We start from the raw sequence: 25,844 nt of genomic DNA on the forward strand, positions 1-25,844 counted from the left end.
CTAACTTGCGATATTGTCACGTCTGCTTTTGTTGCATTTTTTACTCTTTGGTTTCAACTAAACATGGCCGCCGCAACATGGCGTAAGCGCGTTTGTGCCGATCGGCTCTAAGTGTTGTTACACAAAATCAAGTTGAGGTGCCCTCTCTAGTTAACATAATTACTCAAAGATTTAACTTCTAATTATGTGGTGTTTTATTTCGTGCACTGCATAAAATATTTTATTTTAAGTATAGGAAACTAGCCTATTAGGGTTCCGTACCAAAAAGGTAAAAAAGGAACCCTTATGGTGCCGCTCTGTCCGTCTGTCTGTCACATTACTAAATCTGTCCTTAACCGACTAAAGCTCTGCATTAGTGCCAAATGTAGAATTTTTGCCGTGACGATGGTCTCGTTGATTTACGATGCTTTATAAATGAAACGGATTTATATAATTTAAATTAATCAATATTTATTTAGTCAACATAGTGTTACATGCGATAATAACATGATTTGTTAGTCAAATTGCCCGTAAGATACAATTGGTAATATTACAAATAACAATGGAAAACATTAATATTATAAAAATAGCTTTGCGCTTTTTATTCAATGTTTAAATCTACTATACATATAAATTCTTAGTAAGAGGGTGCGCACACGGGCGACTTTTGGCTGCGTCTTTTTTGTCGCTCACCCCATCGGTCTACGGGCTAGTATTAAAGTCCGCCTACGATGCGACGCAACTTTTCATAGAAACACACCGATGAGACAAAAAATTCGCCCGTGTGCGCACCCTCTAATAGTTATTTTGATCTCATTCCTGCATTAACCAGCAAGAATAGCATGGAATGGTGACGCGAGCGGCTGCGGCTTACGGCAACGCCGCTCTCCAGGCGCGCTGGAGGTCAAATAGAGCGTATCCACTTATTATTGCACAAACAAGTATAACCTAAATACTTGCTTGACTAAATATTGTAAACAAACCGCGTTCCGTTTTCCTGCAAAAATATGTAGAAACCACACAAAAATCAACTAATCAATAGTATCGATACCTTTATTGTGGTAGAATTTCCGGCTTGATAAGTCGCAATTTATCCTTGTTCCTGCTGTAATTACTGTACATACTATTTCTTCTTTCTTGCTACAATGTATAAAAATATTCTATGCCTCTAATGTTGTTACAGGGCCTAGTGTACCCTTTCCCTCTAATAACGAAATTTGGAAGATGAATTTTACAGTTTAAATATCTATGATTTCCTGATATATGCAAACGATTTCTAATGGATCATATTATTATAGATTTTAATAAAGGGCCGGCATGGTGGTAACCAGACATCGTAACTTTTCCTTTCCAGCGATTTAGGTACAGCATTGTCGCGTTAAAGGAATATCTAGGGTGGAAAGATAAGTCAGGCCCTGGAGGGAACCTACCTTAAATCCTTTAGCTGGCTCATTTTACTTAAAGAAGACATTCCTTTATTTTTAAAAATAAACAAAATTGCATTTAAAGATTTTCTAAAACTCGCTGTCGCAATCGATAGTAAAATAAAGTTAATCTTAGGTTTAACGATCAATTTTATTTTTAAAACTAAATGTTTATTAGAGATATTTTATCCTGAATAATAAATATAATAATAAAATAGCGAGTGTTTTTTTAAAATTGTATTTTAGTTAGTTCCGAGTCCCGGTCGAGGCAAGCGAGTTTTCGAAATCTATGAATGCAGTTTTTTCTTTTTACAAATAAAGGAATGTCTTCTTTAAGTAAAATGAGCCAGCTTAAAGATCTATCCCCTTATTCATAAACGTTCACTAAAGTTATCAGGCCGATAAAGTTCGTTTGTCCCTTTTTATCAAACTAATACGTCGGAAAGGGACAAAAACTTTATCGGCTTGATAACTTTAGTGAACGTTTATGAATAAGGGGGTAAAGGTAGTTCCCCTCCAGGCCCCGACTTAACTTTCCACACTGTACCTATATGTCCGAATTATGGACTCTGAAGCCAGCTGGAATAGTTCACTGCCACCAACGCATATACGCGTTTCTCGCTCTGTGCATGTGGTCCCGGCTAATTAGTATGAACTCATATGTGCGTTGCAGGCACTGGGTAATGGTCGGTTGAACTCACGTGTGCGTATGGGACACATCAAAGTGTGGCACCTTAGGAAAAGAGGGTGGCAGTGAATGCGTTAATTAGGATTAATACCTAACAGTAAAATGAGCCTTAATTGACCATCTACCTAGAAAACACGAATGAATTCCTTTATTTCTACCATACTGCACCGAAATTGCTGGAAAAGTTACGATGTCTGGTGGTAACATTACTGCATAAACCACTTATCTAGGATGACTTTACAATGTACTCTGCTTTACTACATATTTTTGCAGGTTTTCAGCATTTTATTTGTGATAGTTTCCTTAATACTTAATTCAGATATTTCTTTTTAAACTGAACTCGTTCGGAGATTAGGTACCTAATACCTTATTCCCTATACATTATTATTCAAAACAAACGCACATAAACAAGGTACAAAACGATATTTTATGCTTATCAATTATTATCATTACCTCTATGGTCCTAATATTGATTATTTTCTCCAAACGAGTTCAACTTGAAATCGAAAGATACAAGCTATAAGATAAGCAATATAAGACTGGTCATGATACTAGTAAATTGATCATAATGCAATAGCGTAATGTGCAACACTTATCGGCCAGCGCCAGCCCTTATTCCCATACTGTATGTATTGTCAATTGTCATACTAAATCTGGATGCTGTTCTGGAACTGGATAAACAATAACCTAACCACAAAATTAAAATTTTGAAAAAACCCCCGACAACGACATAGTGGACCGATTTCAGACAAAAAAAAACTAAATCTAAATCGGTTCATCCGTTCGGGAGCTACGGTGCCAGTGCCACAGACAGACACACAAACACAGACAGACAGACAAACAGACAGACAGACACGTCAAACTTATAACACCCCTTCGTTTTTGCGTTGGGGGTTAAAAAGGCATTGGAAACAAATGAGGAAACAATTTGCGCTAAAAACGTGGAGGCACGTATTCTGAATCTGTGCGGGAAAATACACCTTTGGGAACTAGTTCTTTTCTTTCCGCGCAAGCTCTACTCTACTGAAGATTGGCGTCCGAGTGGTAGACTCCTAGCAAACGAAAATGATTACTCCCGTTACCGCCTCTAGTCCCGCCACTATAGACATTCTACTACGGTATCTTTCACGTCACACTATGGCTTGTACATAAGGCGCTTTTACCCGGCTCGATAAGAATCGTACATTAACGATAGTTGGCACAAGACACCAAATGCCTGAAATGCCTTATAGGTGTATATAGATAATGCGTTTCGACACTTTACAATAGTTACACTAATAAATATCTTAACTTAAACCATAAAATGACTATGGTTGCCGACTAAAAAGATAACAATTAATTATATTGTTATTGACTAATAATGTAAGGTTGCACGTAATAAATTAAAAAAGCGCCTTAGCGCTGTGTAGTCGATTTCACATGGCGACTGTAATCCCATAGCAAAAAGATACGAAACCGATAAAACAATTTTTACATCATCTATCGCCGATACTAAAATTATAGTTGCTATCTCGACTGTTAGTACAGCCAAAAATAGGACGCGGCAATCGACCCGTTTAGTTAACCTGAGTGTCATGGTATTCCAGCTGTATGGTTTTCTAATGTTATGCATGGCAGCGCAGGAGCACGCAAGATGACACAGCAATTAGTGGCAGAAGTGACTCGCGAAACGCGAATTATTGCAACGGCTGGAAAATGTACTAATTATATTGAGCATTCCTTTTTCACTTGACTAATGTAATGCTAAATAGAATATGTTCATTTTTTAAATGTATAATTAGACATTAAATGAATGTCATATACAAAGAAAAAATTACCAATACATCCAAGTGTTCTAAGCTGGAAGTGTTCGAGCTATGAGAAAATAGTTTCATTTGATCTAAGATTATGTATAATTAGATCAGAAGGAAAATGTTTTCTATTCTTAGGTGGATGCCCATTTAAATTTGAGTTCAATGGGCCTTTACTTACATATTAAAACAAGACTCTTCTATTGTCCGATCAAAGCTAAACTATGTATCACGTACAGTCACGATCACAAATATGTAGACAGTTTCCCTTATAGGGGTCCCAACATTTTATCTAGAAGGTTCGACGTTAATACATTGCTGAACAGTGACATTAATTGAGCGTTATTACTCATAATAACAGGTGTCGGATCAAGTCAGCACGAGGCACGAGCCTGTAGAAAACTGTACCAATTTAAAAAAATATGCCCCATAGTTCTTATGACGACGAATGAAAGCTACATAATTTTGTGCCACTTTGGTACACCCATATTTTTACTATTGACTGTACATGTTAAAGCAGCAAAATCCAAGCCTTGGATTGCCGTAACCTGGCAGGCAAGCATGGTCGCGCGATAAATGATAATACATACATCAGGCCGCCCCTATCACACTATTTGTAAGTTCGATAGGGACGGCCTGATGTTTTATCATTTATCGCGCTACCATACTTGTCTGCCGGTTTACAGTGCTTTTCTCCACACTTGCAAGGAGATAAGGAAAAATAATGAATTGGAAACCTATTGTTGAACTGTACAACAGTGTATTAACTGCACGTAAACGTGTGCTCTATCAACGCCCAAAAAACTTATGTCAGGTAAGGTTTTTAGGCGTGTTGATGGTATCTCAATTTGAATAAATCTAAAATATCTACATCACATGATATTAGGTCTCGCGATTTAGAGAGAGGCGAATGACAATGACAGAGACCAGGTTAACAAAGTAAGAATGTGAATGTGAATTCAAAGTTTGAAATGAAGGTCTGTAATAGACGTGTCGAGTTGTGTGCCGGCGCCGGCGCGCGGCGGGGCCTCTCTCTAGCGGGCGACACCTCCTCAGGTACAGTGCGCTTACTTCCAGTCTGTGATTTCGCGTGGAAACAGATGGAAATGATACTAAATATCCTCCTCGCGCATCTTGGTTATGTGCAATCTATTTTGGTTATACACATAAATTTTATCAATGTATTTAGTAAATTTGTGGTGTTAATACTATTACTCTTTATGCCAAAGACAAAATTAACCAAAAACTGGAAATAATCGTATGTATGACAAAATTCTATAATGATAAAATCACGATTGTTTTGTCAGTCATTTTTCTACAATTTAGGTACATTGTATACACATTAAATATTTAAACATACAGTACAGCTTACCTCTACATACAAACCCAACGCCTGATTTCATTTCTGAACCAGGCAACGAATGCTTATAATTAATTATAACTGACTGATATGATTGGAACATAGATTTTGACCCCGTATTTTGGTTTGAACGTCCTAGTAGAAGGAATTGTAAAAGTGTCATACCATACATTTCCGATAAATAATCTAAAAACTGAAAAATCACCTTCCGCCCGTAACTCAAACGCTACGGTCAGGGACTTTTGATATACGGAGTCAAACATTGTGTTCCAAACAGTCCCTTTTGTAGTTTCTTGTTCCTTGTATTCTATTACTATTGTTAGGTTATATTATGAAATCATGCCAACCAAACACAGGTCACACTTCAAAGTGTACGGTCAACCAATAGGAACCACCACCACTAGGCCACTCTACAACCATGTCAAAATGACAAGCAGTAAGAGATTTCTTACAATCTGATTTATATTATAACGTCACTGGTTCCAATTAGTTGACTGTACATTTTGTTAATTACTGCCTTTCTCTATTGACCGCGTTCGGTTTGAAATTGGTATCTTAGAGCCTACAATATTAGTAATTTATATTAACGTAGAATCGGAAAAAAAAATAATTTGAAGGTTCCATTGGAATAAGTGAAAAGTACGTGTTTCTCTTTCTAACAGACAGCACAATTGTGCGATCTAATTAAAGCTCTAAAAAATGACCTCAGATATATCAAGCGACTGTTTGATATTCGCCGAAATAGTGGGACGTAAAAGTAGAATGTAAAAAAAAAATATGGAATATTTTAGAGCGGCTCCACAAGTTTGCTGTTTGCAAACACCACCGAACACAAACACGACATCCCCACGCTTGGCGAACGCGTCTGTTTGTCGAAAATTCCTTTAATTTGTGAAAAAACAAAATACCGATATTGCCGATCACTGGCAAACATCACCCCGCACGTTCGTGTTTGTCGTTAGGCATTTGGCAAGCGTGTCGATGCGCGCTGAGAGTCGAGGCGGGCGCGGCTAGTCCCAGTCGTCGTCGCTGGTGGCGGGCTCGCTGTCCTCCGAGTCGGAGGAGTGTATGACGCGCGAGCGCTCGTCGAGCGCGCGACGCAGCGCCACGGCCAGCCCCGACGCGCCGCCCGAGCCCGCCGGCGCCGCGCCGGTGCTGCCCGCCCGAGACACCTGCAACAACACACACAAACACATGTGTCTTACGACAACGTCTCAACACCTACTTCGCGATAAACAACATTTATGTACATACATATGAATTCTCTACAATATGCCTCTATTAAGAAATTGGTATCTTTTTCGTGCATTGTAATTTATTACATTAAAATTTCAAACATACTTTTTGCTAAATGTTACTTTTTGTCATGTAAATATGTAAAGAATACAATAAGGACATGATGTAGATGTGCGGCAGGTACTCACGGATCGCAACTCCACGCCCTGCCGGATCTCGCTGAGCAGGTTGCTCCGGTTGTCCTCCGCGGGCGGCTTGGCCCCGGCTTCCACGTGCTGCAACCGATGTCACAATATTCATTCACTGTCATCATGTGCTTCGAGCGTAGCCGATAACATGCATAATTCGGTACATAATACAAAGGCACTACGAAGACGAACATAACCCGACTAGCAGGTTACTGGCTACTGTTACTAAAGTTGCCACATTACAATGGACATTTATAACATTTATGGAATGTAACTGGCAATCATTGAGTCCTTCGAAATTATGTCGATAGAAGTATCGCCCGGGAGGTGACTGGCCATGGAAACCTGTTCCGAGGCTCGGGTCGGGGTTCAGAAATAGGTATTATGAAAGAACAATAGTCACCTTCAAGGCCTTGTTTCCACTGCGAATGCTCTCCATGAGCGCCGCTCTTGCGTCCATCGGCACAGCAGCGTCGGGCGGGGCGGGCGGCGCCGGCGGGGCGGGGGGCGCGGGCGGCGCGGGGGCGCAGGCGGCGGCGGCGGCGGCGCGCCCGACGGAGGCTGCGTCGGCGGCGGCGGCGGCGGCACCGCCGGGGGCGCACTCGACGGTGCTAGAACACACAATGCCCACATTATGATACGCTCCCCACGTAACAGCGAACGCGAACGTGTGGACAAACTGGAGAAGTGTTTATAGTTTCTCAAGCCATTGCTGTCACTAGAAAATACATAACACTTTAAAAACCGGCCAAGTGCGAGTCAGACTCGCCCACCGAGGGTTCCGTACAAACTTTCAATAATTAAAATCTCAAGTTTCTCAGAGACTGTATAAAGTATGTACTAATGATGAGTATTATTATATCATCTCTCGGTGAATTCGCTAACTAATTTGCGCGACCTGTATAGTATGTTGGTTTTTCAGGGATAATTCTTTATAATGTTAACCGATTTCGGCAGTTTTTATTTTATTTGAAAGAAGATATTTTACGTAAAATGTTGTGTTCATTTCAAGAACAATATACATTCGCAAAGGTGGGTAAATTGAAATTTGAAATCTGAAAAGTTTTTTGTTAATAAAAAAAAAAGTTTCCAAAATACAGACACGATTTTATTTTTCCTGTAATATATAAGGTCCTAATTTATTAGATGCAGATATTTTTACAGCTGATAGTACTCGGTCTCTGGAGTATATTAAACCGTGAAACATAATAGCTTTTACGATGTTTTTTTGGAGAAAACGGAAAAACAAATTTGCTACGTAAAAACACCCTGTTTATGTGATTATTAAATGAAAACTCATTGAACAGATTCTAGTACCTCTTTTACGTACCACTTAACTGTAACTGGCCACTTCAATGACATGTGCAGTTTTCCCGCCGAACCTTTACGACATTTACAACAAACAATTGTTGACATGACAGACAGTGTTATTGTGACATGTGATAATGCACATGATGATTTTTTTTAGACGAAATTATAATTAATTTTTTTGTTAGGAAAATGAAATCAAAAAAGTTACATGAAAAGATTTCTTAATTTATATTTAAAGTTAATTATTTTTATGTAAAGTATCATGTGTTAAAATATCTGCAACTAAAAAATTAGGACCTTATATAGCAGAAAACCAATGTTTCGTAAAATTTTAATAATTTTTCGTCGGTAAATTTCGGAGATAAAGGGGAGGGGGACGGTATTTTTTTTTTCATTTTTTAAAATTCTTTTTTTTTTCACTACAGAAAAATTTAAAAAATAGTTTTGATATGTACAATTTGAGCTCTTTCTAACGATATCCCACTTGACCTAGTAACTTTACATTAACAGTTTGCCCCCCTTTCATTTTTGCCATTTTCTCTATTGATCTCTGTTTGGCCCAAAGGTTAGCTGGTAGAGAATGCCTTCTGGCATTAAGTTCGCCTTTTGTACATTTTTTTTACTGTGCAATAAAGTTTAAATAAATAAATTTTCTATATTTAATATTAATAAATTTCAAAAAATTATACCTTCAATTTGTAGAAGTTAACAATGTTCATAACTATTCCAAATTTCATATCGATAGCATAAGTAGTTCTCAAGATATTTAGCAATGTGACAGACGGACAGACAGACAGACGGACAGAGCGGCGCCATAAGGGTTTTGTACCTTTTTGGTACGGAACCCTAAAAATGTAGGCGCAAATGCTTATTTGACCAATAAAATTCACGCGTTTTTCAAGTAACATTAAGCTTGTTTGACCAGTTTTTACCTACTCGTATTCTGTTTGGTATTCGGCACAAATGGCACAATATTAACTGTGTTCGACCACATGTGTGTCGCTTAACTTCAAACCTGGGTAATAAATCCAATCTGCTTTAAGGTTGAATACACAGAACTAAATCAAGATAGAAGGAAAAAGTGTATCTACTTCGCGTGCGGAAAAGTTAAATAGCGAGCAACATTGTTCGCCGCGCAAGTCAGTCTGCTCCCGACCGCTGCCCGCGAGTGACATACAGTGAAAAATACAAAATGGGTCGGTATTCGATAATTAACTGTCCAAACACCACCAATAAAAGCAAGGGTGTTAAACAAAGTGTTTCCTATCATCGGTAAGTACCATTTGTCCTAAAATATTTTTTATTAAATAAAAAACACGATTTTCCTATTTTTAACATCAAAACATTAGCTGACGTACGGCCGTCAAACTAGTTTTCCATTGCGGCTTTAATTTGACGAGTCCGACTTGGCGTGCGTTTAAACCAAGCGATATAAAAATAGGCTATTCAAACTGTCGAGACAAAGTGAAGGTAGATTTGTTATTTTGTCCGTCGAACTCACGTCGAACTTAAGAATAGTGGTGCACCACGGAACTATATCTTCATGTATGCTGCGATTTCCTTATTCGATTTAAATCGATTTTGCGAAGCAGTGGAAATTATAATTATGTTTTTATATTGTTATGAAACTATACATATAAAGTACCAGTGAAAAGTAAATTTAACTTTAAAATAGGTTACAGTTACGGTATTAACGTTGAATTTGTGGTCGGCAGAAAAACAAATACAAACATAATACGCTCTATATTTATTATGAATAAAAATAACTCTAAAAATGTGTTAATGGTTAATTATATTTATATATTACTAAAAGTTGTAACAAATAACATGAGGATAATGCTGTGAGTACATGGTCGATTTTCTTAAAAATATTACGAAATATTAACTACTCGTAGTACTAATACCTACCTACTAAAATCTTTGTTCCTGGCCTTAGGCAAATTATATACCTACTAGTGAATTGTTTGTCATCACACGAATACAGGTATATACTTACTTCATTTCACAACGAAGATGATTTGATGAGAACATCCCGCACGCAACCTCCACAATCGATCGAATGGGTTACGCGGCGACAACGTTCCCATCACTAAAGTACACTCGTGACGTCATAGGCTCGACACAAAACGTTACACGCTCGGTTTCGCTGTTAATCGCCGAGCATTTTCCTTCTATCTTGATTTAGTTCTGTGGTTGAATATATAAAAAATATAATATGATCTGAAAGATAATCAACCTTATAGCCGAATGGATTTACCCAGTTTTTAAGTTAAGCGACACATGTTCCGTTTGCAAAGCGTAATGTTGGAACTTCACATGATTGTATTGGCAAATATTCTTGTTGCACCTCTTTTCTTCTGTATGTCAAAGGAAAGAGATTCTACTCGTATATTTATTTATTTTATTTATAACTCTTTGTGTTTTGAGATGAGTGTGGCAAGCACCAAGCGTGTGGGAGCCGCTGTAATGGATGCAGACTTACGTTGTATGGGTCTCGGCGGCGGCGGGTTGCGGGAGGCGGCGGGCGGCGGCGGCGGCACGGCGCGCGCCGGCGGCGGCGGGGGCGCGCGCGACGCTGCACAACATACAACTACGTCACCACGAGGCTCATTTATCTATCTAACTCTATATTTACATTCAGTACTACTAACGTTGCTTAGGCTTACATAATAGGTGGTTGGACCCATTTTTAGGTACCAAAACGTTTATGTCTCGAAAACTATGTATAGGTACTAATGACATGATGCTTATGAAGAAAGAACAGAAGCTGATTGAATTTGCTACAACTTTGTTTTGTCAAGAGTTTCGATATCATGTTTAGGTTTCGAAAAATTTTAACCTTATTGTTATACTTAGGCATACAATATTTGAAGAGCCTTAGCTTACACTTGTAAATTTTACTTGTTACAAAAGTAGGATATTACAATGTCTTTTCCCTCTTGATTAAAAAAGATCCAAGTTATAGTGGGGCAGCAATAATGTGCAGGAAGTGAGTCCCACTCCTTAGCCATTCGCAGGATAAAGCTGGACGCAACTGGCGGGTACAAGGCGTCGGGTTAGAGCAGAGGTACTCACGCGGCTGGGGCGGGTGCGGCGGCGCGGGGCTGCGGTGCGGGACGGGGGGCGCGGGCGTCGCCGGCGCCGGCGACGGCATGCCGCGCCCGTACCCGCCACCGCCTGTTACAAAAGGGACTCTTTCAGTTTTAGCTAGGACTCTTAAGAGTCGGGTGTAATATGGGTATACAGTCAACATCTAAAGTAGGTATCAAACAACGCTTCAGAAGTAAGATGTGTGTCTATACAATATACATATAAAAAAATATTAAACTTTGATATACATTTTATGTAAAAATGAACTCTGTTTGTAGGTAAAGAGAATCCATTTTTAATATAGAGTGGCATTTTATTGGACACTGGCCAGTAACTGGCAATTAAAATTTACCCTATACTATATTTAGAAAAAATATCAATGATGCCAAATACTTTTGGTGCGTTGTTCCATACGCTATTATGATTGTGCAAAAGTTGCTATATCAACGAAATGCGACTTTATAGACAAGACGAGACATGGGACAAATATTTGAGCCAGTTATGTACACCCATAATTTTACGCTTGATTGTGCTAATCGTTTGGCAGAAAATTGCTCGGGCACGTAGTCCGGGTGGTGAAAGAATGGGGGAGTCACACGGACAAAAAAAATAATGTAAAATTATTTTTGCCAAAACTTATGAAAAGTTAAATAAAATATTATATGAATATTGAGTTTATAGGCACTGACCCTCTAGCACAACTTGCCTTGTCGCGCGAGTCCATACTTGAAGTCGCGATTGATGTATGGACTCGCACGCGACAAGGCAAGTTGTGTTAAAAGGTCTGATATGTATAATACTTAGGGCATACTGATAGTCTCTGGAACTGGCCACTTATAAAAGACAAAGTAAAAAAACAATAATCGAATTTGAAAAAATAACTCTCTGGCAGTATGTAGCTTTTTTATTTGTCAGATTGTCATTTGTTTTTTCATCGTGACGTTGGTTTGCAATCTGTGTGTCGCCGTCGCAATGAACTTAACCCGTGAAAATTATCGAAGCATGATTTTTTGCGATTTTCGATGTGGCTTAAGTCAGCAAGACAGTTGTCAAAGACTTCAATTAGCGTTTGGTGATGAAGCCCCATGTCGTAGCTCTGTCTATTCGTGGTTTAGTGAATTTAGACGTGGACGTGATCATCTCCATGACGATGAACGTGAAGGCCGGCCGGTGACCGCGGTTACTGATATTAATATTGAGGCTGTACGAGAACTAATTATCACTGACAAAAAAATTATGTGTCAGCAGATTCGCAATATCTTAGGCATAGGAATGAGTCAGGTCCAAAAGATATTACATTTACATCTGAAGGTTCGGAAATTATGCACTCGATGGATAACTCATGATTTATCAGAAGACCAGAAAGGACTGCGTGTAGAGTGGTGCCGTAAAATAATAAAAAAAAAATTGACGGAGGGCAATCAACGGCTGTGTATAACATCGTGACTGGTGACTAAACATGGGTGTACTGTTTTGAACCGGAAAGGAAAAGTCAGTCGGCGGAATGGGTCTTTCCTTTTGAAGAGTTGCCGACGAAAGTTAAAAAAAGCCGAAGCACTGGTAAAAAAATTGTTGCTTCTTTTTTCGGAAAATCAGGGCATTACACCACTATACCGCTTGAAAACCAAAGAACAGTAACTTCAGACTGGTATGTACACACGTGTTTGCCCAGCGTGTTCGACAAAATTCGTGAAAAGCGTCCCCGTAGCAAAATAGTCCTTCACCACGACAACGCGTCGGCACATTCCGCTAAAGGCAACTAATGCGTTTTTGAAGTCCTCAAACGTAGAATTAATGACTCATCCGCCATACAGCCCCGACCTAGCACCATGCGTTTTCTTTTTATTTCCAAAAATTAAAGATAAACTTAGAGGTTTGCGATTTACAAGCCCTGAAATGGCAGTGAATGCCTTTCGCGAAGCCATCGAAGAGGTCCCTAAAGAAGACTGGACCCACTGCTTTACACAATGGTTCCAACGAATGCAAAAGTGTGTAAATAGTAAAGGTATATACTTTGAAAAACAATAAATATATAATAAACATCATGTGTAGTCTTATTTATCAGAATCCAGAAACTTTCAGTATGGCCCACGTACTTGTACAAGTAATCGCAATAAGGTACATGTTTATAACCAAACGCAATACAAACCAAATAATATCTATAACGAGTGACGTTACGTGATGTTTCAACTTATGGCGTTCTGATTCGCTCATTAGCTTTCGCGGGCATTCTTGATACTTTTTATTTATTATTTTAAGCAATTAAAAAATAATTTAACGGAAATTTATTTGAAACATGCTATTAACGGTAAGAGGGTCATTCCAGCGAAACCGACACCACAGGCATAAAAATTAAATAACTTAATTTACATTTAAATCTACATCTAGAGAATAGAACATTATGCCTAATTTTATGAATCAATGAGTTTTTCCTTTTTATGACATTTTTTTGCATTTTATATGTGTCCAAACGTACCCCTAGCACCAGTTGTCTAAGGTGGCATATATATACCCTAAGTTGGCAGCGCTATTTCGCGCTTTTAATAAACATTATGGAGAAAGTGATATGTGTAAAAGAAAATATATTTAAAGCTGTTTAAACCAGTGGCAAGTAAATTTAAATTAAGTTCCATGGTTAGGATTTATTGGACGTCTACACAATGCGTAACTCACGTCCCGCCCGTCACAATAAAACAAAGTTTTTTCTTGTTTACCCTAAAAGTATCTAAACTCTTGATGTCTTACCTTGTGAAAGTAACAATTAGGTTGAGGTTGGTTATTTTAGCTAAAAAACGCGTTGCTCTTGTGAATAAAAGTATACTTTTAACGCTTTTCAAAGTAGGTCCCACCCGTCACAGTGACGGGTGAGCAAAATGGGTTATCTGATAAAACTTGAGTTAATGAGTATAAAATCCTTCTTTTAAGTTTAGTTAAACCTAACTGGGTTATATTAAAGCAAATTATATGTCTAATATTGCTTAATTCGGTTGTGGTATTACTTTTTAGAACACAATGAATGCAATGAGGCCTATGAGTCAGGAAGAAGTCTTTTTCATTAAAACTGGTAAAATTTTTGACATTATTTCTGACCCACTGATAAAAGTATGTGGTAATAGACTGTTTGACAAGGTTTGACAATTTTCTGAACCTTTAAAAATTCAAGTTGAAAAAATATTTTTTTTGGTTTAATGCTCTAAGAAAACTACTGAAATTATTACTTGTAACATTAAATAATTAATAAAAGAGCTGATTTAAAGTAAATACAAACGAACTGTCTTTATATTTTTCATATATTTGTATACTCAAATGTTACTCGTCCCACCCGTCACAAAGCGCTGTCCCACCCGTCACAAGCATTGAGAAGCAAAATTATTTTTGTTTTACGAGTTATTTGCGTAAATTATACTAATACCTAATCTATATAATATCAGGAATTAAATAAAAAATGGTTGTTTAACAAAAGTTTCGTAGTTTCTTACCAATTACGAATTGTGTAAGTCAAGTCGGAGAGGACAGGCACTTTGAAGTCCCACCCGTCACACTTCTTATACCATCAATTTCTCATTTTCATATTTTTTTTGATGGTACAGTACGCATTGATTATTCAAGTAATTGATAATGTCATATTTAATACGCTAATTGTTGCCGTTTGGCAGAAATAAAGCAAAATGTAGGCAAAAAAGAGTATAAATATCCCACCCGTCACAATGGAATGACCCAAGAATCAACCGAAAATAAAATTTGGTTCAAATTAAACATTGATGCATGAAGCCAATTAGATAAAGGAATAAGAATAGTTTATTCAAAAGAAAAACTTTGATTATCTAACATTGTCCAATATCCTGCGGCTCCACACTAGGCTACGCTTGTCATGTGGCAGCCAGACTCGTGGAAATAAGTTATTTTGGTGCATCACCAGAAAATAGCAGAGGGAGGACCGTAACCATGGCAACGCATGGTTGGAAAACCTAGAAGTTGTATATGACGTGACCTGGAGCGGGCGCGGGGTCGGGCTTGTGCAGCTCCTCCTTGACGGCGTCGACGCCGCCGTGCTCATTGATGAAGTCGTAGATGAACTGCCGCGTGCTCGAGTCCTCCAGCTGCGACGCGGACACGCCCGCCATCGAGAAGAACGACCGCATCTCTTCCTCCGGCAGGTTGTCCAAGTCGAAACCTGCAACACACACACACATTAACACTATATGTACATAGTATAGAGCGGGCACGGACAGTCATTGTTCAGAGCAACACAACAACAGCCTCTGTTACTAACGTTGACCGATCAAAGTATTATACAGATGCCGCCTGTGTCAATCCCACGAAGTGTCTTCTTGTTTCTGAAAACTTGAGTGGCAACTAGTTACTATGGGTGTACCTTTATTAGCGTCCCATCCGACGTGTGATATGTGCTTGAAGTCTTGTGGATTTCCAATGTCAGCTTTTGTGATTTTTCTCATCTTTGGTTTCTTGCTGGTATTCTTCAGCATACCTGTCACAGAAACAGCAATAGATCATGTGAACAATGTGTGTACGTTGAACAAATAATTGTTATATCTGGGCGAACGAGCTTCGCTCGGTTCTATTTTAATATAGCACGTCTTTAGATAAAAAAAACTCTTATAAATACAAAAAACAAAAAAAAGACAAAAAACAAAAACTTAATTTCTGGCCGGGATTCGAAACCCTGACACCTACGATCTACCTGCGTACATCGACCGACCTCGTACGACTGAGCTAAGTGGAATCGATGCGCGCGCGGCGAAATTAACGACCATATTTTACATATTTAAAAATATATTTAAAAACGGTCTCACGGGAGTTTTATAGTTAAAACCATATTTTACGTTTACTAACGCGAAAGAAAAACTCATGAAAACTCGAAAATTCGCGTTTTCCGGGATCTAAGGCTACGCTAGATCGATTTTTCACCCCCGAAAACAAATTTCAGCGAAATCGTTAGAGCGGTTTCCGAGATCGTCGGTATAAATAAATAAATATACAAGAATTGCTCGTTAAAAAGTATAAGATACAAGGGTGCAAAGTTGTATTTTAACACCGAGTGTGGAATTGAAAAACGAGCAAGGCAAAGGATTGTATAGTTGAACCACGAGCGAAGCGAGTGGTTCGAGAATAGAATCCTGAACTTGCGAGTTTTTTAACACACGAGAAGTAAAATACATTTGCACCCGAGTGTAACACAAAACTTTTCCCCTCACTATAGCGAGGAAAATACAACGCAAAAAACGCGTTTATCACTGCTTCCAGTAGTTCCACAGGTGGTAAAACATCGTCATCACTAGATTCACTGACTTTATCAATTTTAAAGCAGAAAAAAATACTATATTCAAATTCTAATTACTTTATCCACTAGTGGATAAAATGCGTTTTTACCCGCTGGTATTAAAGGAACAAACACGTGTTTTCGAGCTAGTGATGGGAAAAATAATATTGTTCTACGCGTGACTTGCTCTTTAGCTTTCTCATTTAGACACTTATTAACTTAAAAAGAAGGAATTGTCACAGAGATCATTAATCGATCAGAGCGATGTAGTAAAATCGTCATCAATAATTAAATACACCGTTCAACGAAATATGCACATTCTAGCACTATATGTGACAATCCATAAGAAAAGGGCCCTTATGGCGGTTTCTAGTTACGGAGATATCGACGTTTTTGTAAAATCGTTCGAAATTATCGATTTTTGAATTTATGCAAAATAGTAAAATATACGAATAGACGTGCAATTGTAGCTTGGTTTCAGTAGTGTACGTTAAGTATTTCTATATTAAAATTCAGCTCAAAGTTTAGTAGAAAAGGGCCCTTATGCCAGAGCGCGTTCGAATATATGAAAACTGTTGTTAAAAAATGTTGTAATTACTTACAACTTTTGTTTATAAGTTAGTTTATGTTATATAGGTACGATTCAATGAAGTACTTTGATACCTAATTTAAAAATTACCCGATTTAGGTACCTAGTCGTCACTTTAAAATAAAAAAGTTTATTCTTACCGTAAACTGCTGCAACATTGCCTCGTGGCTTCACTTAACTTAAGGAAACAAACACTTTATTTATAAATGCAATTATAGGCACAGTTGATGCCACGTGGCAATGTTGCAGCAGTTGACGGTACGTAGTTTATGAATGGTCCCTTATTAGTGACATTATCGGTGGTAAGATGTGTTTTCTTCCGATATACTAAGTGTCTTAAATAATTAAAAAACAAATATTAAGAATTACAAATCGATCTGGTAGGTACTGTGTGAATTAATAATTATAATAAACGTTTTATGAGAATTACTGATTAATGATCAAGATTTTAAGTTTACTTCATATAACATTTTTTCTTTGGTATATTGTTATAATACAAGATAAGTAACTAAAATAATAAAATACATTAGCAATGAGTAATTTTTATCTGTGATGGTCATAAGGGCCCTTTTCCCAAATGTATGGGAGTCAATAATTTGTGATTTTTATGTAACTTTAAAAATTTATAAATAAAAAAATAAGACATGCAGAATAATTCTGACACTTTAGTTATAAATGTGTAGACTGATTAAATATAATTTAGAAGTCTCTATACGAAAATTATTATTATTATAGGAGCAGATGTTAAATATTCTAATTGTGATATTCTGATTAAAATATACATATTTAATGAACCATGGGATTTTATTTCTATCCTTAAATGTAAGTTGAAACATATATAACTATGTACTATAGTTCAGATAGCAACATATTAGAAGAAAAGCCAAAAAAATATGTTTTCCTAATTTTTTCTTATAAGCGACTTGCCCTAATCAAAGCTCGATTTTTCATGATCTGGAAGTCGATGAAACACAATCACAACTGATTCTCAAAGAAATGTACCTTGAGATACACAATCAATCGTCATTTATGTAACTTCCAATGGGAACACCCTTAAAGTGAGTTTCAAACTTCTTTTCACGTTTTCTCAAAAGTGCAATACTTAGCACGTGTATGCTTGATGATTTTTAAAAAAAAAAGTACGTGGCCTAGGGCCATGATTTTTTTTGTATTAGATAGCTTATTTAATGCAGATTTAGGATCTGTGCCTAACTCAATACCTGCCATAAGGGCCTTTCTGTGATGGATTGTCACATATTATTGTTATAATCCATTACGATAAATAATGATGTGGTGTGGTAAGCACTGATTAAATAAGAAAAGGAAGAATATAATTTACTATTAAGAAGTAGAATTTAATTTAAATACATTCTGAAAGCAATATAAGATTGTATTGGTCCGCATATCCTATTATTGGCAACTTTAAGGCTATGCACGCACTAAGCGGCTAGCCGCGTGAGGTTGCCGCAGGCCACATAGTGCGTACAGTGTTTGCGGCTGCGGTATCATACATTCCTACTTCGCTCTGCGGCTTGCGGCGTAGTGCGTTCCTAGCCTTAGATGATGTGAGATTTACCAGAGGATATAGATTTGAGCGGTGCATGCACGGGTTGGTGGTGCGGCGCGGGCGCGTGGTGCGGCGCGGGCGCGGGCGCGGGGGCGGGCGCGGGCGCGGGCGGCGGGCCGGGCGGCGCGGGCGGGACGCCGTTGTGGCGCGCCGACTGCTGGCTGTTGGCGCGCGACGCCAACATCGAACGCTGCCGTCGCTCTGCAAAACAATATTATAAGTATATATAAATCAATGGTACACTTATTTCAACTGCAAGTATGTAATGTTAACTTTTAACAATGAATAAGGAGGTTATATGAATAAGGAGGTAACAATTTTATTAACAAAACTACCGTGAGACACTGACATATTAAACATGTAAAATCGGGTAACTCACGTAAAATTGTCGAAAATCGCTCGACATTTTTCGCTCCGTCACGAGTGTGCAACCCAACAAATGACAATTGTGCCGAAAGTTAGGGTAGTTTCGCACCGCCGCTACCGCCGCCGATCCCCGCGCCGATTCAACGGTCGCAGCTCGCGTCCCGCAGTCTGCATCGGGATACCATCGGCATCGTGCGTGCTCAATGAAAATGCTACTCGTTACGGAGCTTAACATGTCGAGCGATTTTCGACAATTTTACGTGAGTTACCCTATTTTACATGTATAATAAAGAAGTAACAAAATTTCGACATATCATGGAGCTGACAAAGGTTTTTTTTTAAATTTACATGTCTGTCTTTGGCCACATGTAGGGTTTATGCTCGAGAGTCTCGAACTCGAGACTTCTCGAGACTTTCGGCTTCATTCGAGACGAGAAAAAAATGACAGGTACTCGAGAGGTCTCGAGGCCCGAATGTAAAGTACGACGAAGTGAAATGCAACTTTTTACCTTCTGCCCGGTCTCATCGCGAGGCGGTGGGGACGGTGTCGAACGGCGGTCATAAATTATAACGAGATAAAGCGATCTAACCTCTCATTCCAACGTAAGCTGGCAGCGACTTTGGCTAGTTTTGACAGCCTCATGTTATTTAAAAGCAATTCGTCATTACAAAAAAGTCAGCGCGTTTATGTATCTTGGGTCATTGATAACCTGCGAAGAGTGCTATGGCTAAGTTCGACAAGATTTGGAAGAACAGAGGAATCCGACGTCAAAATAAAGTGCGATTATTTCAATAATCTCGATATTTATGTATGGTGCCGAAACTTGGACCCTGAAAAGTTTTGATGTGGCTAAGATTGACGCTATTGAGATGTGGTGCTGGCGAAGACTGCTACGAGTATAACTTGAAAAGCTAGAAGAACTAACAAACATCTCTATTTTGCAAGAACTGAATATCACCACACGGCTCTCCAAAATATGCCAAGAGCGACCCTCAGATTTTTCGGACACATTATGAGAGCACCAATGCATAATATGGCGAATTAATGGTAAACATTCTTGGGGTGGGGCTCGTAAGAGATGGTCTGACTGTGTGAAGAAATCGTGTGGCGACAGCGTATACTGTGCAGTCCACATGGCTTATGACCGCGTTCAATGGAGACACGCTACTTGTGGTCGCGAACCTCGGCAATGAGGAAACGAGGAAGAAGAAGAAGTTATTTTAAACGTTTAATTTCAATGACATTATGATTTAATACATGACATTTTAATTTACTTAACCCGTGCACAGGCGGGGAAGTTAAAGGATTAGGTATTATTTTCAAGACTATAATAATTGTAGTTTTCTTGTAAAAATTTGATTTATGTTTATTTCAAATAAGATTTTTATTGCTCTTACGCATTTTTTATAATAGTGTGGTGCAATAAAAACTACTAATCATATTGTTGTTTATTGTTTTATCAAAATTTTACCATTTATAAAAAAAGACTCGAGACTCGAGAAGACTCGAGACTTTGGGCTCGAGATTTCTCGAAACTCGAGACTTCTAATAGGTCGAGAAATCAGAAACCCAGCCACATGTTTACATATGTGTACCAAATTTCAATAGTTTTCGAGAAAAGTTTTCGTGACAAACAGACGCTCGAGTGATCCTATAACAATACCACAATTATAGTCAGTCGAGTCATTTCCTCCTTTTGAATGTAATTTAAATGTAATGTTCAAATTTCGAACATTCTATCTTTTGGCGTTTTAGCCCGTTGTGCCTTTTCGTGATGGGGAAATAAGGGGAAACTTTACGAGGATTTTCCTCACTCAACCACAGGATAAGTGGCAATTCATTTAAATAAGGAATTAGGTTTAGGGAAGAGTAACAGAAAAATAAATACGAGTATTGCTGTCCTATAACGCAAACTATGATAAACCTACTTCCTCGATATTAAATACGCCTATTAAAATTCTATAGTGCAGCACAGCATAGTCAAATATATGTTAGATTAGGCTGGAAACAGTAACTAACCGGAAAATATTAATGTTTATATTTATATCTTATGTAACTTACCAACTTATCATAAATATGTAACATAATATTATATTATTAGCCTGTAACATCCTACATAAAAAAACAAACCTTCACGCTTTTGCTTCCGTAATTCAATCTTCTCAATGAGGATATTTCTGAGGATTTTAGCTTCATCTTCATTAGCAAAATTAAAAGCAGTCATATAGTCCTGAAATAAAGAAATTATTTATATCACTTCTCAAACGATCCCATAGTAAAAACGATAGTTTCCATCAAACCATCGTCAAATGCTGAAACTTTGCCTATCTTGCCTAACACTGCCTGGCTCGAATAGTGATTTTTGCTGAAAAGCCGTTTATAATGGCGCCATCTTACAAGAATTACATTTAGACACCTATTTAGAGGCAGTGTAGGTAAAGTTGTAGCATTTGATGGCATAAAGAATAGTGCTTACTTCAGCTTCAAATGTATGTAAATAAGGCCTCGGGTGTTTATATTCAATCTGCAAGTACACTTCATGTTCCCATATCATTGCCTTCCTGTAGAGGCAGTAAATGCGGAAGAAATACGACCGCTTGCTGTTGTCCTTCACCAAGCACAGTATGCCCGTATCCTTCTTCTTCCATTCAGAATGTGCTGGTCCCTCGGTCGTAAACAACTGAACTACTGCCGTTGCCAGGCTCTGTAATAATATAACAAGTAGAAGGACACTATTATCTAAGTACATATAATACTTTATCAGTTCATCAAATGATAACAGCCTGTCATTTGTAGAAAAATAGAAGAAGATCGGCAATGAATCTTAACAACATAATTTATTAAAGAAATTTAAAAATGTTTTAGTAAAATGCCCTTTTGATTTTTTTACATAATTATACAATATTAATATCCTTCCTGTATCCTAACTGTAAAGCTACTTTACTACTAATATCATCAATTTATGAACTATAATCTATACAACTAGGGAACAAATCAAATAATTTTATTGAATATTTTTGATTTGCTCTTTTTTCAAGTAGTCACACTACTACATATAAATTATAAATTGAAATAGATATCATACATGAAAGAAAAAATGGCAAGGCCCACTGTCGGCCGAGCCGGGAATCGAACCCAGGTCTTCAGCTTACGCGGCAAACGTCTTTACCACTAGACCACACGCCCGCCGTGGTACCCGACAAAATCTCTCTAGTGTATGTTATCGCTGGTAAGGCTAGGCGCCTTTTTGACCAACTCTAAGGGCGAACAATTAGTGCTTGCACCTCCTATATGAATCCTTTGCAGGATTACGATATAGCGAGAGAGATGGTGCTGCCATCTATACAACTAGGGAACAAATCAAATTATTTTATTGAATATTTTTGATTTATTCTTCTTTCAAATAGTCACACTACTATAAAGAAATTATAAATTGAAATAGATATCAAACACGTAAGAAAAAACGGCAAGGCCCACTGGTGGCCGAGCCGGGAATCGAACCCGGGTCTTCAGACACCACCACGGCGGTATCACGCTTTTGCCCGCGGCATCGCTCGCGTTAAGTTCGAAAATTGCGGAACTATCATACAAACTTTCACCACCCATTTTAGGGAAATGGGGGGTTAAAAAGAGACAAAAAGTAGCCTATGTCACTCTCCATCCTTTCAACTATCTTCATTTGAAATCTCCATGTCAATATGTTGCTCCGTTTTGCCATGAAAGACGGACAAAGAAACAGACACACACACTTTCCCATTTATAATATTAGTATGGATCAATGGAAAGTGATAATTGCATAGCAACTTAATAATATTTAAATGTATCATACCAATATTACCAATACCAATCCTATATTACATAGATACAGATCATAGCACTTAACTAGTGTAAAAAGCCATTGTTTTATAGACTGTGACCTAACTAAGCAATAAAGGCTGTATTTATGGGTATAATGTAACAATATAATATTGTCACATACACAGATAACATCAACAACTAGAAATCACAGAAACAAATATATATTAAGGGACAGCGGGGCAAATCTCGACTGGGGGGGACAATTGTAACTAATATTTTTTTTCCACTATTACACTATAATGTTGAGTTATACATGTATCCACTGAACACCCACCATATATAACCAGTAGACACTCTATTTAATAATACAAACATTGTAAAACAGAAAAAATGGACCAGTTACATTTGCCCCCGTCGAGATTTACCCCGCTGTACCTTATACATATTTACTGGAATTCTGATGCTGACAGGTCACAAAGCCAGGAATCAGAAACCTGGTTCTCCAGCCTAAATACATCGTGTTTTTTTTTGTTTTCCGTTAAATTAGACACGAAATTAGGTTCATCATCAGAAACCACCCTGTATTTTTGTTAAATTAAAACAAAAAAGCTTTTTTTCATTTCTATACATAATAAATGAATTAATTAGTGTGAGAGGATCTTAATCATAACATTAAAGTCAGTGTCTGACGGCACATGTCAAAACATATAATATATATATATCAAAATTCAAAAATACATAACATTCAAAAAGTAATTTCATATGGCTTTCAATAGTTGGTCTAACTAATAATTGTAATAGCTAATCTTATAGACTTTTTCATTGTATAATGTACTGTAAGCATTACTAAGAAGTAAGAGTAAGGAATGGTGTGGCAAGCATGGAATGAAAAATTGGCTAAGGCCAACTTTGTGGTAATGAAAACTAGGCATCAATGGTCATTATCTTATCTGCACTAACATAGTCTAAATCTCATCAAATATATCAAATTTTAAATATTATCCATAACTGGCAAATGAGAGTGAGAAATAAGGCAGAAAATAATACATCAAACAAAATACACCCACTCCCCAGTTTCTAAAACTGTGCACAGAGATAATTATGATTAGAAAACCTGGTACTAGTCTTTATAAGGCTATTTGCATGCCATATATTTCAAATCATATTAAAATTCGCTGTAACAGCAATCACAATCGCATTGATAGCAACAGATAATCCACAAGCACGGCGAGATACGTAATCTAGTCGCTGAATCACGAGGGCTCGCCGATATTTGGTAGGATTGTACGCACCTGGCACTTCGGTCCGATGAGGCTGAAAACTTGTTCGTTTTCCTCGCGGCTTAACAATACGCTAGGCCTATGCTCTCCCCTCGGCATCCTGTTGTCTTTATTTCTGTTAGGATACCTTCAATCGCTACAGACAGGCACAGCCCCAGATGGCACTCATTCCTGTTTTTCAATAGTATATGTATAACTACTTTGATGCCCTTTTTTATGCGGCAACTTAATAAGTATTATGATATTTTTACTGATTTTGTATCTTAATTTGCGTCTACGAACACTAAAAACTAGTAATAAACTTTCTCTCTGAACCACATCTATCATACAACTAATGTTGCCAGATGTTGCATACAATGTCAAAATTGCCTTGATTCCAAGACAGAAATAAAAAATTATATGACGAAAAATTAAAGATGACTATATTTTATATTAGTAAGTACTCGTAATTAATCATGGACTAGAAAATAACATACAGATATCATAATCCAAATCGACTGTTCAGGACACAACAGAATTTTATAGACTGTCTGTACTAAAGCGCTTTTTACGTGGGCAGCACTGAAACGTGTTTGACACGTGTTTAGCCAATACCGATGGGTCTTTTTGTCAATGTTGCCATATGCTGGTTATGACTTATAGAGGGCTCAACAGACTTATGCCATTTGGCACAATTTGAACTGTCTCAAATAAGGGTGCGCGCCCACGGGCGACAAAGTACGACTTACGTATTTGTATGAAAAGTTGCGTCGCTTCGTGAGCGCACTTTCATACTAGCCCATGGTCACGACAAAAAAGTCGCCCGTGGGCCCACCCTCTAAGGCTCCCCACAGACAGTCTTAAAAATTCATAATCTTAAAAAAAACTTGTATGCAATCTGACAGTTCAAACTGACACTGACAAGACACTGACAGATCTGAACTGTCAGATTGCATACAAGTTTTTTTTAAGATTATGAATTTTTAAGACTGTCTGTGGGGAGCCTTTGGCATATTTGCCTTAAGCCCGCTCCAGACTATACGCGCGAATCACAGTGCGACGCCGCGAACGCTAGTGTGGATTCGATACGCAGAAAGTTCAACACTCGCGTCCGCGGCGTCGCGCCGTGAAGCTAGGAACACACTACGCGGACGTCCGTCGTAAATCGACCGCGGACGGGAATCTGGACAATGGAAATACACATAACCGTGCAAACTATCGATCGACGGACGCGGACGTGGCCTTGAGCGCACGGACGTCCGATCGAAATCTGGCTCTCTGGATGTTTTGTTCCGTGCACACTGATAGGTCGCGGTCGCGGTCGTTTTACGACGGACGTCCGCGTAGTATGTTCCTAGCTTGATTCTCGCGCATAGTCTGGAACGGGCTTTACATGCCTTAATGCAGAAGGCGAATTAATGAGATTCGACTCGGTGAGCCTAGTGGACGCCAGCCTTTATATACTGTGGCTACTGATGTGCCGACGGAAAGTTTCCAAAATTCTGAAATTTTCACATAGGAAAACTTCGGAAACTTTCCATACTTTGTATGGACAATTGTATGGATAGAAACTTTCCATCTCATAAATTTAAATTCCCTTTATTTTTCGTGAAAGTTTCGTGAATTTTTCAAGAAATTTAAGATTTTTTTGGAAAGTTTCCGCAACTTGCACATCACTAACTGTGGCATCCTTGTCAGGCCAGCGATAGTGTAATATTTATCGGCTGGGAAAAAAAAGACAGCAAAATCCCCTTCCGTTTCCCTCCCGCCGTTTTCGCACGACTTATCTCGTACATTTGTAATGGACACCATGGGGCCCATTTCTCGAAGCTACAAGTTACATGAAATTACAATTAATTACAAGCGGTAGTCGGTCTAATATGACAAGTTGGAAAGAGACTTCCGCTTGTAACTTTC

The 25,844-nt window shown here is 38.1% G+C and overlaps 1 protein-coding gene across 1 annotated transcript; it reads right to left on the bottom strand.

The window, feature by feature from the left end:
• Positions 1-430: 430 nt before the first annotated feature.
• Positions 431-24,257, bottom strand: LOC125240878 (neural Wiskott-Aldrich syndrome protein-like). The gene is given in 11 exon segments (XM_048149027.1): positions 431-6,413; positions 6,666-6,752; positions 7,069-7,184; positions 7,187-7,276; positions 10,459-10,551; positions 15,058-15,240; positions 15,442-15,555; positions 18,513-18,704; positions 21,001-21,100; positions 21,347-21,574; positions 23,961-24,257. Coding segments are annotated over 11 exon segments (1,452 nt in total). The 5' UTR covers positions 24,048-24,257; the 3' UTR covers positions 431-6,251.
• Between the last annotated feature and the right edge of the window lie 1,587 nt (positions 24,258-25,844).

This window comes from Leguminivora glycinivorella, chromosome Z (genome assembly GCF_023078275.1).
Source record: "Leguminivora glycinivorella isolate SPB_JAAS2020 chromosome Z, LegGlyc_1.1, whole genome shotgun sequence".
Taxonomy (NCBI): Eukaryota; Metazoa; Arthropoda; class Insecta; order Lepidoptera; family Tortricidae; genus Leguminivora; species Leguminivora glycinivorella.